Here is a 17,406-nt window from a genome sequence, read left to right on the forward strand (position 1 = left end):
GGTGGAATTGAACCCAGGTCTTGGATACTGTGGGGTAGTAGTGCAAATGTCTGAGCCACCATGATACGTTGAAGTTGCTATACTTCCTGAAGGCCTGAATGAAGAGCTCTCAATGTACTGGGGGCATATCAATGTCCAGAAATTAAATTGCACCAGCTCTGTGTAAATAATTAGCAAATAGTGCAATCACTTTTATTCCATGTCGCAGACACAAGTGGGCGGCATGGTGGCACAGTGGTTTGCACTGCTGCCTCACAGCGCCAGAGACCCGGGTTCAATTCCCGCCTCAGGCGACCGTCTGTGTGGAGTTTGCACATTCTCCCCGTGTCTGCGTGGTTTTCCTCCGGATGCTCCGGTTTCCTCCCACAATCTAAAAATATGCAGGTTAGGTGAATTGGCCATGCTAAATTGTCCGTAGTGTTAGGGGGGTGGGTTGCAGGTCAGTGTGGATTTGTTGTGCCGAAGGGCCTGTTTCCACACTGTAAGTAATGTAATCTAAATTTGCTCTCAGCCGAGCCAACCCATTCAAATCCCACATTATCACTTCCCTGGCTGCTTTTCTCAAATAAAGCAGAAGTCTGCGGATACTGGGAGCTCCACTGGACTTGAAATGTTAACGCTGCTTTCTCCCTCCACAGGTGCTGCCAGACCTGCTCAGTTTCTCTGGCATCCTCTTTTCTTTGTTTGATTTACTTGTATTGTATTCTTTCACAGGATGAAGGTGTCACGAGCTAAGCTGGCTTCTATTGAATAGAAAGGCTTTGCTAGGCCATTTCAGAGATCAGTTCTGAGACAACCACATTGTTGTGGGTCTGGAGTTCCATGTGCACAGACAGCTGATAAACTTCCCGAATAGGGCATTTGTGATTAATGGGTTTTAACAAAAAAATTGAAGATGGCTCTATAGTCACCATTACTGAAACCAGTTTATTAATTTACTGACACTAATTAATTAATTGAACTCAAATTCCACCAAGCACCATGGCAGGATCTGAGCAGTGGAGCCAGGACAAAGCAGCCCACTTGATTGGTACCGCAGCTACAAACATTCACTCCCTCCACCATCAACGTTCAGTAGCAGCAGTGTGTATTATCTATAAGATGCACTGCAGAAATTTGTCAAAAATCCTTAGATAGCAACTTCCAAACCTATGACCATGACCATCTAGAAGGATAAGGGCAGCAGATACATGGGAAAACCACCACATGCAGATTCCACCCCCCCCCTCCCCACCAAGACACTCACCATCCCTGACTTCAAAATCCTGGAATTCCCTCCCTGATGACATTGTGGATCTACATATAGCACATGGACAACAGTGGTTCAAGAGGGAGCTCACCACCCCCTTCTCAAGGGTGACTAGGGATGGGTAATAAATCCTAGCCCAGTCAGCAATGCCCACATTCCACAAATTAATTTTAAAAATTTAAAAACAAAGAAAAACACTGGTTTATTAGCAGGAAGGTATAAGTTTATGGGAGGTTAGAGGAATAATGGCACCTCTGAGTACAAGTATGGAGAGCACTAAACATGATGTCACATGATATCAAAGCAATAAAAACAAAGCAAACTAGGCATCAGATTTTATTTCTAGAAAAATGCATTTATGCTAAACCAGCCTTTTTTTTCATTCATGGAATGTGGGCATTGCTGCCTATGCCAGTAATTATTGCCCATCCCTAATTGCCCAGTGGGCAGTTAAGAGTCAACCACATTTTCCCTGGAGCATTGGAGGCCGAGGAGTGACCTTATAAAATCATGAGGAACATGAGGAACATAAATAGACAAGGTCCAGGACGTGAAGACATAGGTTTAGGGTGAGATGGGAACAATATTAAAGGGACCTAAGGGGCAACCTTTTCACACAGAGGTTGGTGCGTGTATTGAATGAGCTGCCAGAGGAAGTGGTGGAGGCTGGTTCAATTACAACATTTAAAAGGCATCTGGATGGGTATATGAATAGGAAGGTTTTAGAGGGATATGGGCCAAGTGTTAGCAAGTGGGACTGGATCAATTCAGGATATCTGGTTGGCATGGATGAGTTTGACCATAGAGTCTGTTTCCATGCTATTCATCTCTTTGACACATTGTTACCAATCTGGAATCACATGTAGGTCAGGCCAAGTGAGGAAGACAGATTTCCTTCTGTAAACGTCATTAATGAAATGGATGGATATTTTTCCAACAATCAACAGTGGTGTCATGATTTTCATTAGACTTTTAATTACAAACTTCATATTGAATTCAAATTGCACCATCTACCATGGCAGGATTTGAATCTGGATCCCTGGAACATAGCCTGAGTTTCTGGATAACTAGTCTAGCGATAATACCACCAGGCCATTGCCTCCCCACTAAAGCTTGCTTAGACCATCACTGTTGGGTACAATTCTTGCCATTTTATGCATGATCATAGAGGCAGTGCAGGGGGTGCAGAGAAGATTTACAAGAATGATGTCAGGAATAATTAAGAGTGCAGACATTTTTCTTGAACAAAGAAGACTCGAGGAGATGACCTGCTGAAGGTTTCTAAACCACGAAATGGGAGTTTGGGAGTCATTGTTCTGGAGAAGTTAGCTTGAACTACCTTCTGGTACAGTTGCAGTCCATCCATTGAGGGATCACCCCAGTGCTGTTGGGAAGGTCAGGATTTTGGCTCAGCAACATTGAAGGAATGAAATATAAATTTAAATGAGGATAGTGTGTGGCTTGCAGAAGAATTTGCAGATGGGGTGTTCCGGGGTATGGAGTTCCCCTGGCTCCATACCTCTCTATGCGGGAAAGCTGTTGTTATACCAACTGCTGCCGCAAGGAACCTTGGTAAGTCACTACAGTGCATCATGTAGATGGTACACACTGCTGCCACTGTGGGGAAGGAAGTAAATGCATAACGTGGTGGATGGAGTATAAATCAAGCGGGCTACTTTATCCTGGATGGTGTCAAGCTCTTTGAGTGTTGTTGGAGCTACACCCATCCAGGGAAGTGAGGAGTATTCCATCACCACTTGTGCCTTGTAGATCATGAACAGGCTTTGGGGAGTCATGAGATGACTTACTTGCCTCAGAAGTCCCAGTGTTTGACCTGCTCTTGCAACCATGGTACATATATATGGTAGCTGAAAATGTGTTGCTGGAAAAGCGCAGCAGGTCAGGCAGCATCCAAGGAACAGGAAATTCGATGTTTCGGGCATAAGCTCTTCATCAGGAATGAGTCTCATTCCTGATGAAGGGCTTATGCCCGAAACGTCGAATTTCCTGTTCATTGGATGCTACCTGACCTGCTGCGCTTTTCCAGCAACACATTTTCAGCTCTGATCTCCAGCATCTGCAGTCCTCACTTTCTCCTCCTACATGTAAATGGTAGTTTAATTTCTGGTGGCTAAAACCAACAGGATGGTGATAGTAGGAGATTCAGTGTTGGTGGTGCATTGAAATCAAGGGGAGATGGTCTGGAAGAAGGGCTCATGCCCGAAACGTCGATTCTCCTGCTCCTTGGATGCTGCCTGACCTGCTGCGCTTTTCCAGCAACACATTTTCAGCAGGAGATGGTCATTGTCAGGCATTGTGTGGCATGAATGCTACTTGCTGCTAATCTGCCCAAATGTGGATGTTGTCCAGGTCTTGTTGCATATGGACATGGACTGCTACAAAATCTAGAAGGTCACAAATGGTACTGAATATTGTGCAATAATGTTATGAGAGAGGCAAGATTATTGATGAAGTAGGTCGAGATGGTTGGGCCCAGGATACTATCCTGGGCAATTTCTGCTGCAATGCCCTGGGACTGAGATGATTGATCCACAACTATCTCTCTTTGCAATCCATATAACTGAGACCACAAGACACTGAAGCAGGAGTAGGCCATTTGGCCTATCCAGTCTGTTCTGCTTTTCAATGAGATCATAACTGATCTGAAAATCCTCAACTCCATTTTTCCTGCCTTTTCCCCATAACCATTGATTCCCTTCCTGATTGCAAATCTACCTCTGCCTTGAATATCCTCAAGGACCCAGCCTCGACAGCCCTCTGCAGTAAAGAATTCCACAAGTTCACTCCACTCTGAGAGCTGAAATTCCTCCTCGTCTCTGTCTTAAGAGGGAACTCTGCTCTGAGACCGTGTCCTCCGGTCTGAGATTCTCACACACAAGGAAGCAAGCTTTCCACATCCACCCTGTTAAGTGCCTCTGCCTGGTGTATATTCTGCGCCCATGCCAATTTCTACAACATTATACTGCTCACATCAACTATTGGGGCAAACAACAGAAGCATGTCTTTGAGAAACCTGAATTTGGAACCCGTATCTACAAAACAGTGCCACATCTAAAACTTCTGCTAATGCTTCATGGACATTGAGTGACTTCTCTCCCTTAATTCAGTTTCATGACTATTCTTCGCAGATGCTCCTAGACATTGCTTGATTCTGTGAACCAATGACGTAACATGCCAAGAGCAGGAATCTCAGATTATTCTTCCCCTTCTTGCTCTCCGTGGCACTGTTCTAGATTGGATTTGTCCTCTTGCTCACTGACCCATCAGAAAAGCACATCAGACTGTCATAACATTTTCGTTGTTTGGGCACTGTCATTAAAATGACATTTTGGCTACTTACACATGCTTTCCTTGGACAAAGGCACCTGGGGAATAATTAACCAGTATCTCGCTTTGACATATTATATTTTTAAAGGGAAACATGAAGACAATGAACTCTCAATCCTCTTTTGTCTGGTCGGATCTATTGTAGGCTGCGCGCCACGAAGTGATATTTCATTGGAACCGAGATTACGTTTCATCCTTTGTTAAAATGTGATACAGTTTCAACCACAATTGAAGAAAAGTGCTCAGGATGTATTGGCTTACCACTGCTGTCTCCAGTGTGATGGGCAGGCCGTCTAGGTTCGAAGATACAACAAACGCTTTTGGGACACAATATGGAAAACTGGAGGTGGTGAAGTGACTACGAGATGTGATGCTTCTGGACTGAGGTGTTCCTGCTCCATCTTTACTCTCATCCTCAACCTTACGGCTGTCTGGATACTTCTATTTAAGAACAGAATAAATTAGCTCTGACACAGGTATCTCATCTAAGTCTTACTTGATAATGGTTTTACAGAAAGCAATTTAATGTGAGTTTCAAAGGAAATTAACAGAGAGAAAAAAATAATCGCAACAGTCAAGTTAAATTGAGTTATACTTACATTCTGGTTCCTTATAACTTCCTCCTGTAATATCTCAATGTAATTCTGTGTTGAACAACCTGCAGTTATCTTAGCTTGCAATACATCATCATGCAATTCCATAGAAAAAAAGGGTAAAAGAGAATCACGACCCAGGGATGATGGGCTTCAGTGTGATAGGTGAAATCTAAACAGATACTCTATTCTTTGTCTCTCCCCTCCCATGCTGTACCAGACGAAGACAGCAAGCTGAAAGCGTCTGAGCTCCAGCCTATCTCATCATTCACCTCAGAACTGAATTTTTAATGATAATCCATGGGGAGAGAAAAAAAAAGTGCCGGATATCACAAGACATTTGCAATCAAAAATACTTTACTTTCCAAAATCTGCAAGGAATCCATCGATTATTTTATCACTGAGACCAAATGATCGGTGTGTCTCACAAATAACGAGATTTGCTTCTAGACTGCTTTGCTAACTTCCATTTTTCAAACAAATTGAATTGTTAAAATGAAAACTCATTGCTTTTCTTTGTGTCCTTGCACTCAGCCACTTAACTCAAACCAGCTCAGTTCACAATCCTTGCTGCCATTCTGAGTACAGTACTAGTGCACTGTCTGAAGAGCCATTTTCAGGTGAGGTCCCTCTCAGCTGGTCATGAAACATTCCCTGGCACAACTTCACAGAAGAACAGGGAAGTTCTCCCTGGTGTCTCCACCAATATTGATTTTGGCTAACATAGCTATCGAAAATAGATACTTGGTTGACCATCGTGCCTGTTGGATATGCTGTGGACAAAGTCATTACAACTTGCGATAGATTACAACAGTGAAATAACTTCCAAGAGCACTTTACTGCCTGTTATGATCGGAGATGCTAATGTTGGACTGGGGTGTAGAAAGTTAAAAATCACACAACGCCAGGTTATAGTCCAACAGGTTTATTTGGAAGCACGACCTTTTGGAGTGCTGCTCCTTCATCAGGAGGCAGATCTCTGAAAGCTAGTGCTTTCAAATAAACCTGTTGGACTATAACCTGGTGTTCTGTGAATTTTAACTTACTGCCTGTTGTCATTCCCATTGGATACAGAGAACAGGCAAGTGTCAAAATGCTCATTAAAAAGAATTCAAATACTTGCAATGATAAAATGATTGGTCACTTTGTTGTGCGGGTGATATGACTCTTGATGGTTGTTGTATTACAGGAGCGTTGTTCCTTCACTAAAGAGGGGACTGAAGAAGGTTATGAGGAGTTAGCCAGGAATGGAGAATTTCAGCTATGAGGATAGGTTGGATTGATACAATTATTTCTGAGGAGGCTGAGGAGACTGTATAAAATGAGGATGGATCTAGAGGAAGTGATAGGTATGGTCTGTTTCCTCATTAGAAAGGTAAATAAACAGAGAAAAGAGATTTAAAATAATTGGCAGGAGAAATAGAGGAGATCCTTTTTCAACTCGGAGTGTGCTAGGGATCTGGAATTCACTGCCGAAAGTTTTTAAAAAGTACTTAGAGATGCACTTGAAGTGCCCTAATCTTCAGCGCGAGGGATCAAGGACCAGACAGTGGGACTGGAATGGATAGCTCTTAATCAAACAGCATGGATGTAGTGAAGGGAATCCTTTGCCTTTTCTCAATTTCCTAAGTTTCAATTGAGATGACTTCAAACACTCACCTTCACCACAGTGTCTTTGAACTGTAATCTGCAAATCAAAACAAATATTAAAATTCAGAATCAAAAAACCACGACCTTCCTTCAGAGATTTCTTCCATACTATGAATGCCTTGTTGCTGCATGGTTGGCTACAGGAAGGAGAGAGCAAAACGATTTTAAATTCAGGGACAAAACCGTACACAGGTACTCCAGGTTCATCCTCCCCCATACCCTGTACAACACTTGCTTGTTTTAAACTCTGACCCCCTAGCAATAAAGGCCAAAGTTTCATTTGCCTTCTTAATTACTTGCTGCAACAGTTGTTAAAATTAACTTAAATTTTTATATCTTTAGATCTTAAAAACCTTTAAAAGCAGCACGTGTTTATTATTTACAGTACTGTTGGGTGAATGGGCAAATACTGGGAGTCAGGCGACAGGAACTTTCTGCTTTTCATAGAATCATACAGGACAAAAGTGACCTTTTGGTCCATTGAGTCCATACTGTCAAAAGCATTCCACTTTCTACACAAGTCCTACTTGCCCACACAAGGCCCATAGCCTTGAAAGCTATTACTTTTTGAGAGTTTGTGAGGTTTCCTGTTTCAATTCGAACCCCCAGGCAGTGCATTCCAGACCCCCACCAACATCTGGGTGAAAAGATCTTTCCTCAAATTCCCCCCCAAACCTCCTGACTTTCACTTTAAAATGATGCCCCCTTGTTATTGATCCTTTGACAGCTGCTTTCCAATCACCTTGTCCATGCCCCTCACCATCTGATACACCTCTGTCAGGTCCATCCTCAACCTTCTCTGCTTCAAAGAAAAAGACCTGAGCTTATCTGGCCTCAGCTGAATTGTTCCATCCCAGGCAGCATCCTGGTGAACCTCCGAGAGCACAAGCTTTCCTGCAAGTAGGGCCATGAACCTTTAACCTCCCACACATTTGACAGTCAGCACTTGTAACAATACCACACTTTCCACTGCAGCACTGAAAACACTAAGTTACTCAACATGGGACCAACCAGATGGATTCACCTGAACAGGTCAGTGTCTGAGTTCCTTAGGGGATGGTTTGCTTATGTGGCTAGGAAGGCTTTAAACTAACAATTCAAATCAATTTGAACTATCTGGGGGTGGAGGGGGGTGGCGTGGGTGGAAGGGAAATAATTTCAATGGGGCAAGAGTGGATCTGGGCAAGATAGTTAGGGCAGGAAAAACTTCAATGGTCACATAGAGTCATCGAGATATACAGCACGGAAACAGCACCTTCAGTTCAACTTGTCCACGTCAACCAGCTATTCTAACCTAATCTAGTCCCATTTGCCAGCACTTTTTCCATATTCCTCTAAACCCTTCCTATTCATATACCTACCCTGAGATAAAGACCTTGGCTATTCACCCTATCCGTGCCCCTCATGATTTTATAAACTTCTATAAGGTCACCCCTCAGCCTCTTATGCTCCAAGGAAAACAGCCCCAGCCTGTTCTAATAGGAAGGTAAAGGATGTGTTAAATACCCAAAATGAGATTTACACTTGGAGGCAAGGGCATAGCTGAGATGTGAAATGAATAGTTTGCATTTGTGTTGACCAAAGAGAAAGTTGTTACCCAGCCTATGGTGATAGGACAGGGAACTCAGATCCCGGAAGAGGAGATCAAAATTGATAGGGCAGAGTTTTTGGATGGAATACTGGTACTTAATGATAGGATAGTGAAGAAGGTGTTTGGTATGCTTTCCTTTATTGGTCAGAGTATTGAATACAGGAATTGGGAGGTCATGCTGTGGATGTACAGGACATTGGTTAGGCCACTGTTGGAATATTGTGTGCAATTCTGGTCTCCTTCCTATTGGAAGGATGTTGTGAAACTTGAAAGGGTTCAGAAAAGATTTACAAGGCTGCTGCCAAGGTTGAGGGTTTGAGCTATAGTGAGAGGTTGAATAGGCTAGGGGTGTTTTCCCTGGAGTGTAGGAGGCTGAGGTTTGACCTTATGGAGTTTTATAAAATCATGAGGGGCATGGATGAAGTAAGTAGACAAAGTATGTTCCCCGATTGTGGGAGTTCAGAACTAGAGGGCATAGGTTTAGGATGAGAGGGGGAAAATTTTAAAAGGACCTAAGGGGCAACCTTTTCACACAGAGAGCAGTGCATGTATTGAATGAGCTGCCAGACGAAATGGTGGAGGCTGGTACAGTTACAACATTGAAAAGGCATATGGATCGGTATAAGAATAGGAAGGGTTAAGAGGGATATGGGCCAAGTGCTGGCAAATGGGATTAGACTAGGTTAGGATAGCTGGTCAACATGGTCAAGTTGGACCAAAGGTGCTGTTTCTGTGCTGTATATTTCTATAACTCTATGACAAAGACAAGGCACTGGAATTGGAAGGGATGCATGCAGGGATTCTGAATCAAGTGAGAGTGGAAATTGCAGGCCTTGGGCCCCGATTCTTTCAGCTTCCCCAATACTCAGGAGAGGTTTTGGAAAACTGGAGATATGCAAACATTATGACCTTGTTCAAGTAAGATTTTAAGGATAAGCCCACCAATAACAGAGCAATCAGTTTAATTTCAGTAGTGGGGAAATTTCGAGTGAAAATTATTGAGGTAAGTATTAGTGGTCATATGGAAAAAGGGGGGATGATTAGGAAGAGTCAACATGGATTTATAAAGGGGATCATGTTTACCTAACTTGTGCCCTTTTTGAAGATGTGCTCAATGAGGGTAATGCTGTTGATGTAGTGCATTTGGACTTCCAGAGGGCAGTAGATTTGATTGAGGTATAAAAAATGCTAAAAGGGATTGACAAAATAGAGATAGAAAAGATGCTTCCTTGATCTAGAATGAGAGGTTGTAGTTTGAGGATAAAGGATAAATATTTAAAACAAAGATGAGGAGAAATTACTTCCCTCAAAATGCCTGGACTTTGTTTAATTCATTACCTCAGAATTTGCTGGAACAGTGAGTAAATTTAAGGAGGAGGTAAATAGATTTTAAATTAGTAATGGGTTAAAACGTTATGGAGAGTGGGCAAGAAAGTGAAGTTGAGGTCGCGGTGAGATCAACCATGATCATATCAAATGGTGGAGCAGGTTTGAGTGGCTGAATTGCCTCGTTTTTTTCCAGCTCCTAATTCTTATGTTTTTATGTATCTGATACAGTGTCACACAACAGACTTGTGAAGAAATTTATGGATTATGGAACAAAAGGGTCAGTAGCAACATAGATATAAAATTGGCTGAATGATATGAAACAAAGGATAATGTTCAATGAACATTTAGGGTGGCACAATGGCTCAGTGGTTAGCACTGCTGCTTCACAGCGTCAGCGAGCCGGGTTTGATTCCCGCCACGGGTGACTGCCTGTGTGGAATTTGCACATTCTCCCTGTGCCTGTGTGGGTTTCCTCTGGGTGCTCCAGTTTCCTCCCACATTCTGAAGATGTGCAGGTTAGGGTGAATTGGCCATGCTGAATTGCCCATTGTGTTCAGGGATGTGTAGGTTAGGTGCATTGGTCAGGGGTAAACATAGCATAATAGTGTAGGGGTGTGGGTGGGTCACTCTTTGGAGGGTTGGTGTGGACTCGTTGGGCCGAAGGGCCTGTTTCCACATTGTTGGGATTCTATGATATTATTTGGGCAAGAATATGGTTTGTACAGGAGTTCCCCATAGGCGAGTATTGGGACCCTTGCTTTTCGTGATTTATTAACAACTTGGATCTTTGTGAGCAGAGGACAACTTCAAAGTTTGAAGATGATACTAAACATGAAAGAATTGCAAAGGAATTTTGAGAAGAACTCCAGACAGACATTGATATTGTTGGCGGAGTAAGCAGATAGGTGGCAAATAAAGTGAAATGCAGGGAAATCAGAAGTGACGCAATGGTATAAAATTCCAAAGGAGCAGAGGGACCTGTTGTGTATGCACACAGATCGTTGAAAGTGGCAGGACAGATAGAGAGAACAATATGTAAAGAATACAATATCCCCAGCCATATTCTCCTGTGTGCAATTTCCCTAGCCATATACGGGGAGAATGCTGGTAAGTGGACATGAAATGCCCATCAGCCATGATTGAATGGCGGAGTGGACTCAATGGGCCAAATGGCCTTACTTCCACTCCTATGTCTTATGGCCTTATACTCCCCAGCATGGAGTACATGAATAACGAGATTATATTGCTCTTGTATCAGACTTGTTAAGTCTCAGCTGGAGTATTGTGCTCAGTTCTGGGTGCCACATTATCGGGAAGATGTGAACGTGTTGGAGAAAATCGCAGAAGCAGTTTACAAGAATGATTCCGGGAATGAGGGACTTCAGTTGTGAGGCCAGATTGAAGACGTTGGGATTGAAGAAGACACCAAGAGGACCTCTGATTGAGGTTTTCAAAATCATGGGCAGGCTCAATAGAGAGATTGGGAGAATCTGTTCCTGCTCGTAAAAGAAACAAGAGCAAGAGGGGCAGAGAATTAACGTGAACTGCAAAAGAAGCCAGGGTGAAGCGAGGAAAAACATTTTCACACTGCGAGTAGTTAGAGTATGTAATACACAGCCTGGAAATGTGCTGGAGGCAGGTTCCATCGAGGCAGGTTCCATCGAGGCATTCAAGAGGTCATTGAACTATTATTTAAATAGAAAAGGTGTGCAAGGATAAATGGAAAAGGCAGGAGGTTGGCACTGAATAATAAAGCTTGTTACAGAGCCAGTGTAGGCACATTGGGCCAAATAGAACATAGAACAGTACAGGCCCTTCAGCCCTCAATGTTGTGCTGGCATTTAATCCTATTCTAAGATCAGACTAACCTACATAAGCCTTCATTGTTCTGTCATCCATGTGCCTAGCCAAGAGTCATTTAAATGTCCCTTATGTCTCTGACTCTACTATCACTGCTGGCAGTGCATTCCAAACACCCACCACTCTGTGTAAAGAACCGACCTCTGACATAGAACATAGAACATAGAACAATACAGCACAGAACAGGCCCTTCGGCCCACGATGTTGTGCCGAACATCTATCCTAGATTAAGCGCCCATCCATGTACCTATCCAATTGCCGCTTAAAGGTCGCCAATGATTCTGACTCTACCACTCCCACGGGCAGCGCATTCCATGCCCCCACCACTCTCTGGGTAAAGAACCCACCCCTGACATCTCCCCTATACCTTCCACCCTTCACCTTAAATTTATGTCCCCTTGTAACACTCTGTTGTACCCGGGGAAAAAGTTTCTGACTGTGGTCTACTCTATCTATTCCTCTGATCATCTTATAAACCTCTATCAAGTCACCCCTCATCCTTCGCCATTCCAACGAGAAAATGCCGAGAACTCTCAACCTATCCTCGTACGACCTATTCTCCATTCCAGGCAACATCCTGGTAAATCTTCTCTGCACCCTCTCCAAAACTTCCACATCTTTCCTAAAGTGAGGCGACCAGAACTGCACACAGTACTCCAAATGTGGCCTAACCAAAGTCCTGTACAGCTGCAACATCACTTCACGACTCTTGAATTCAATCCCTCTGCTAATGAACGCTAATACACCATTGGCTTTCTTACAAGCTCTATCCATCTGAGTGGCAACTTTCAAAGATCTATGTACATAGACCCCTAGATCCCTCTGTTCCTCCACCTGACTAAGAACCCTACCGTTAACCCTGTATTCCGCATTCTTATTTGTTCTTCCAAAATGGACAACCTCACACTTGGCAGGTTTGAACTCCATCTGCCACTACTCAGCCCAGCTCTGCATCATATCTAAGACCCTTTGCAGCCGACAACAGCCCTCCTCACTGTCCACAACTCCACCAATCTTCGTATTATCTGCAAATTTACTGACCCACCCTTCGACTCCCTCTTCCAAGTCATTAATAAAAATTACAAACAGCAGAGGACCCAGAACTGATCCCTGCGGAACTCCACTTGTAACTGGGCTCCAGGCTGAAGATGAACCATCTACCACCACTCTCTGACTTCGACCGGTTAGCCAGTTTTCTATCCAATAGGCCAAATTTCCCTCTATCCCATGCCTCCTGACTTTCCGCATAAGCCTACCATGGGGAACCTTATCAAATGCCTTACTAAAATCCATGTACACTACATCCACTGCTCTACCCTCATCCACATGCTTGGTCACCTCCTCAAAGAATTCAATAAGACTTGTAAGGCAAGACCTACCCTTCACAAATCCGTGCTGGCTGTCCCTAATCAAGCAGTGTCTTTCCAGATACTGATAAATCCTATCCCTCTGTACCCTTTCCATTATTTTGCCTACCACCGAAGTAAGACTAACTGGCCTGTAATTCCCGGGGTTATCCCTATTCCCTTTTTTGAACAGGGGCACAACATTCGCTACTCTCCAGTCCCCTGGTACCACCCCCGTTGACAGTGAAGATGAAAAGATCATTGCCAATGGTACTGCAATTTCCTCTCTTGCTTCCCACATAATCCTAGGATATATCCCGTCAGGCCCAGGGGACTTGTCTATCCTCAAGTTGTTCAAAATGTCCAACACATCTTCCTTCCTAACAAGTATCTCTTCTAGCTTACCAGTCCGTTTCACACTCTCCTCTTCAACAATACGGTCCCTCTCGTTCGTAAATACTGAAGAAAAGTACTCATTCAAGACCTCTCCTATCTCTTCCGACTCAATACACAATCTCCCACTACTGTCCTTGATCGGACCTACCCTCGTTCTCATCATTCTCATGTTTCTCACATACGCATAAAATGCCTTGAGGTTATCCTTGATCCTATCCGCCAAGGATTTTTCATGCCCTCTCTTAGCTCTCCTAATCCCTTTCTTCAGCTCCCTCCTGGCTATCCTGTAAGCCTCCACTGCTCTGCCTGAACCCTGTTTCCTCAACCTTATGTAAGCCTCCTTCTTCCTCTTTACTAGACATTCAACCTCCCTCGTCAACCAAGGCTCCCTCACACGACCATTTCTTTCCTGCCTGATAGGTACATACATATCAAGGACACGTCGTATCTGCTCCTTGAAAAAGTTCCACATTTCCACCACATCCTTCCCTGACAGCCTATGCTCCCAACTTATGCTCCTCAAATCCTGTCTTACAGAATCGTAATTTCCCTTCCCCCAATTGTAAAATCTACCCTGTTGTGCGCACCTATCTCTCTCCATAACCAAGGTGAAAGTCACAGAATTGTGGTCACCATCACCAAAATGTTCACCCACTAACAAGCCCATCACTTGTCCCGGTTCATTACTGAGTACCAAATCCAATATGGCCTCCCCTCTGGTTGGACAATCTACATACTGAGTTAGAAAAGCTTCCTGGACACACTGCACAAACACCGCCCCATCCAATCTACTTGATCTAAAGAGCTTCCAATCAATATTTGGGAAGTTGAAGTCGTCCATGACTACGACCCTGTGGCTTCTGCACCTTTCCAAAATCTGTTTCCCAATCTGTTTCTCCACATCTCTGCTGCTATTGGGGGGCCTATTGTAAACACCCAACAAGGTGACTGCACCTTTCCTATTTCTGACTTCAGCCCATACTACCTCCAAAGGCAATCCCCCTCAAACTTCCTTTCTGCAGTCGTTATACCATTTCTAATTAGCAATGCCACCCCCCCTCCTTTTTTACCACCCTCCCTAATCTTACTGAAACATCTGTAACCAGGAACCTCCAACAATCATTCCCGTCCCTCTTCTATCCACATTTCCGTGATGGCCACAACATCGTAGTCCCAGGTACCGATCCACGCCTTAAGTTCACCCACCTTATTTCTGATACTCCTTGCGTTGAAGTATACGCACTTGAGTCCATCTCTGTGTCCGCAAGTATTCCCTGTCAGTGCTACCTTCTCCACAGCCTCCCTACATTCTTGGACATCCTGACAAACAGCTAGCTTACTTGCTGGACTACAAGTCCGGATCCCATCCCCCTGCCAAATTAGTTTAAACCCCCCCGAAGAGTGCTAGCAGACCTACCCCCCGGGATATTGGTGCCCTTCTGGTTCAGGTGCAACCCGTCCTGTTTGTACAGGTCCCACCTTCCCCAGAATGCAGTCCAATTATCCAAATACCTGAAGCCCTCCCTCCTACACCATCCTTGCAGCCACGTGTTCAACTGCACTCTCTCCCTATTCCTTGCCTCACTGTCACGTGGCACCGGCAACAACCCAGAGATGACGACTCTGTCTGTCCTAGCTTTTAGCTTCCAGCCTAACTCCCTGAGCTCTTGAATGACCTCCCCACCCCTCTTCCTACCTATGTCGCTGGTGCCAATGTGCACCACGACTTCTGGCTGCACACCCTCCCCCTTAAGGATTCTGAAGACATGGTCTGAGATGTCTCGGACCCTGGCACCCGGGAGGCAACAAACCATCCGAGAGTCTCGCCCATGCCCACAGAACCGCCTGTCCGTACCTCTAACTAGAGAGTCTCCTATAACTAGCGCTCTCCTCCTCTCCCCCTTTCCCTTCTGAGTCTCAGAGCCAGACCTCACGCCACAGACCCCGTCACTGCACCTTACACCTGCAAGGCTGTCCCCCCCAACAGTTTCCAAAGCTGTATACTTATTGTTTAGGGGAACGACCACAGGGGAACCCTGCACTGCCTGCTTCTTCCCCTTCCCACCTCTAACTGTTACCCAGCTACCTCTGTTCTCCGGCGTAACTATGTCCCTGTAGCTTCTATCAATCACCCTCTCAGCCTCTCGAATAATCCTTAGTTCATCCAACTCCAGTTCCAGTTCCCTAACCCATTCGGTGAGGAGCAGGATCTGACTGCATTTCCTGCAGACGAAATCAGCAGGCGTATCGGTGGTCACCCCTACCTCAAACATCCTGCAGGAGGAACATTCCACTGCCTGCGCTGCCATGACTGTACACTTTGTCTCCAAAACAAGAACACTGAGTAAATAACACTGAATCGCTTACCTGTGGACTTTAAAGTTAGGTTAGAGGAGGAGGATGGGAGGGAGGCCCTACGAAGTAGGGCCTGGGGTCTAGAACACACCCACTCAAATACCAATCACTTACCTTCCCGACCAGCTCTGCGCTCCAACCTCACTTCCGCCCAGCTCGCGCCGCTCTCTGCGGTGAAAAGTCCCTAATCCTTCCTCCAATCACCTTAAAATTATGCCCCCTCGTGATAGCCATTTCAGCCATGGGCAAAAGCCTTGGGCTATCCAAACGGCCTCCTTCTGTGCTGTTCCTACGCTGTGATTCTGTGGAAGAAGTGTTGAGGCTTGGGTGCATCAGCCATTATCCAACTGAATGTGGGTCAGGTCTGAGGAGCCAAATGACCCACTTTTGTTACTTATTTTCTTAAATTCAACAAGGGCTTGAGTGCACAGCTTGAGTGAATCAAGTTAAACTTGTGATTGCCTTGTGATGCTGTAAACATTGTATGAACTCTCCATGATTATAAAAAGCTTCTCTTATTCATGGCTGAAAATGTGTTGCTGGAAAAGCGCAGCAGGTCAGGCAGCATCCAAAGAGCAGGAGAATTGATGTTTCGGGCATAAGCCCTTCTTCAGAAATGTCGAATTTCCTGTTCCTTGGATGCTGCCTGACCTGCTGCGTTTTTCCAGCAACACATTTTCAGCTCTGATCTCCAGCATCTGCAGTCCTCACTTTCTCCTCGAAGATTTTAACCTACTGCGAATCCTTTTGCAAGGATGCCTTCCTTGAAGAAGCTCTCTTCCTCCCCTCCAGCATCTGCAGACCTCACTTTCTCCTCTTCTCTTATTCATGAACAGGATGTGGTTGTCATTGGCGGGTCAAACATTTATTGCCCATCGCTAACTGCTCTTGAGATATCGATGGTCAGTGAACGTCTCAAACGTCTTGGTTGGCCATTTCAGAGAATTGTTAAGAGTCAGCCATGTTGTTGTGGAGCTGGAGTCACATGGCAACCATTTTATCATTCTCTAAGATCTGACTAACAAACATAGTTAGTCTAGAAGAAATCCCAAAATCCCTCCCCTGACTTACGTGATCCAGATGGGTTTTTATGTCAACCCCATGATTGATAGTAGCCTTTTAATCCAGATTTATTTAACTGACTAAATTTAAATTCCCTGGTTCTCTCAGATCATTGATCCAGATCACTGGACTCCAGTAATGTCTCTCTCTGTTACTTGACTCAGAAGTAACTGTAAGTATGTAAGTTATCAGTCAAGAGACTCTGTTGTGCTAATGCGGATACAGTCATGGTGATTGTTGCAACATTACAATGGATGGTATTGTAAATAGAATATTTAAATCAATACAGCTATGAGGGCAAGCAATTTTAAAAGGTGGTGCAATGGCAGCAATGTTCATCCTTTAAAACACCCAGACTGATGAAACACATTAACAAATTGAGCATGGAATCTTACTGTTACATCTCTGACCTAAATACTGAGTGGGAATATAATTTAGGGGGAGTGGAGGAAGGGGAGGACTTTTGAGAGTGAGGAGGCAGTGGATGGTGAGAGGAGTGGGTCAGGAACGGAGAAAGTTGTGAGACAATTTAATGTCTTTTGAGAGCATTTAAATCCCATTGTTTTCATGACTACAGAGGCTAGGCTTCAAGACTGAGTCATTTCCGCCATGAACACAGTTTGAGAC

At 44.4% G+C, this 17,406-nt stretch overlaps 1 protein-coding gene across 1 annotated transcript in view; it reads right to left on the minus strand.

The window, feature by feature from the left end:
• mindy4b (MINDY family member 4B) overlaps nucleotides 1–17,406 on the minus strand; it is a 90,946-nt gene that overhangs the window by 36,060 nt on the left and 37,480 nt on the right. The window contains exons 3-4 of the mRNA XM_060834016.1: nucleotides 6,850–6,877; nucleotides 4,859–5,038 (exon numbers count right to left, since the gene is read on the minus strand). Coding sequence (XP_060689999.1) covers nucleotides 4,859–5,038; nucleotides 6,850–6,877 — 208 coding nt within the window. The remainder of the gene's footprint in view (nucleotides 1–4,858; nucleotides 5,039–6,849; nucleotides 6,878–17,406) is intronic.

The sequence above is a fragment of the Hemiscyllium ocellatum genome, chromosome 13, assembly GCF_020745735.1.
Source record: "Hemiscyllium ocellatum isolate sHemOce1 chromosome 13, sHemOce1.pat.X.cur, whole genome shotgun sequence".
Lineage (NCBI taxonomy): Eukaryota > Metazoa > Chordata > Chondrichthyes > Orectolobiformes > Hemiscylliidae > Hemiscyllium > Hemiscyllium ocellatum.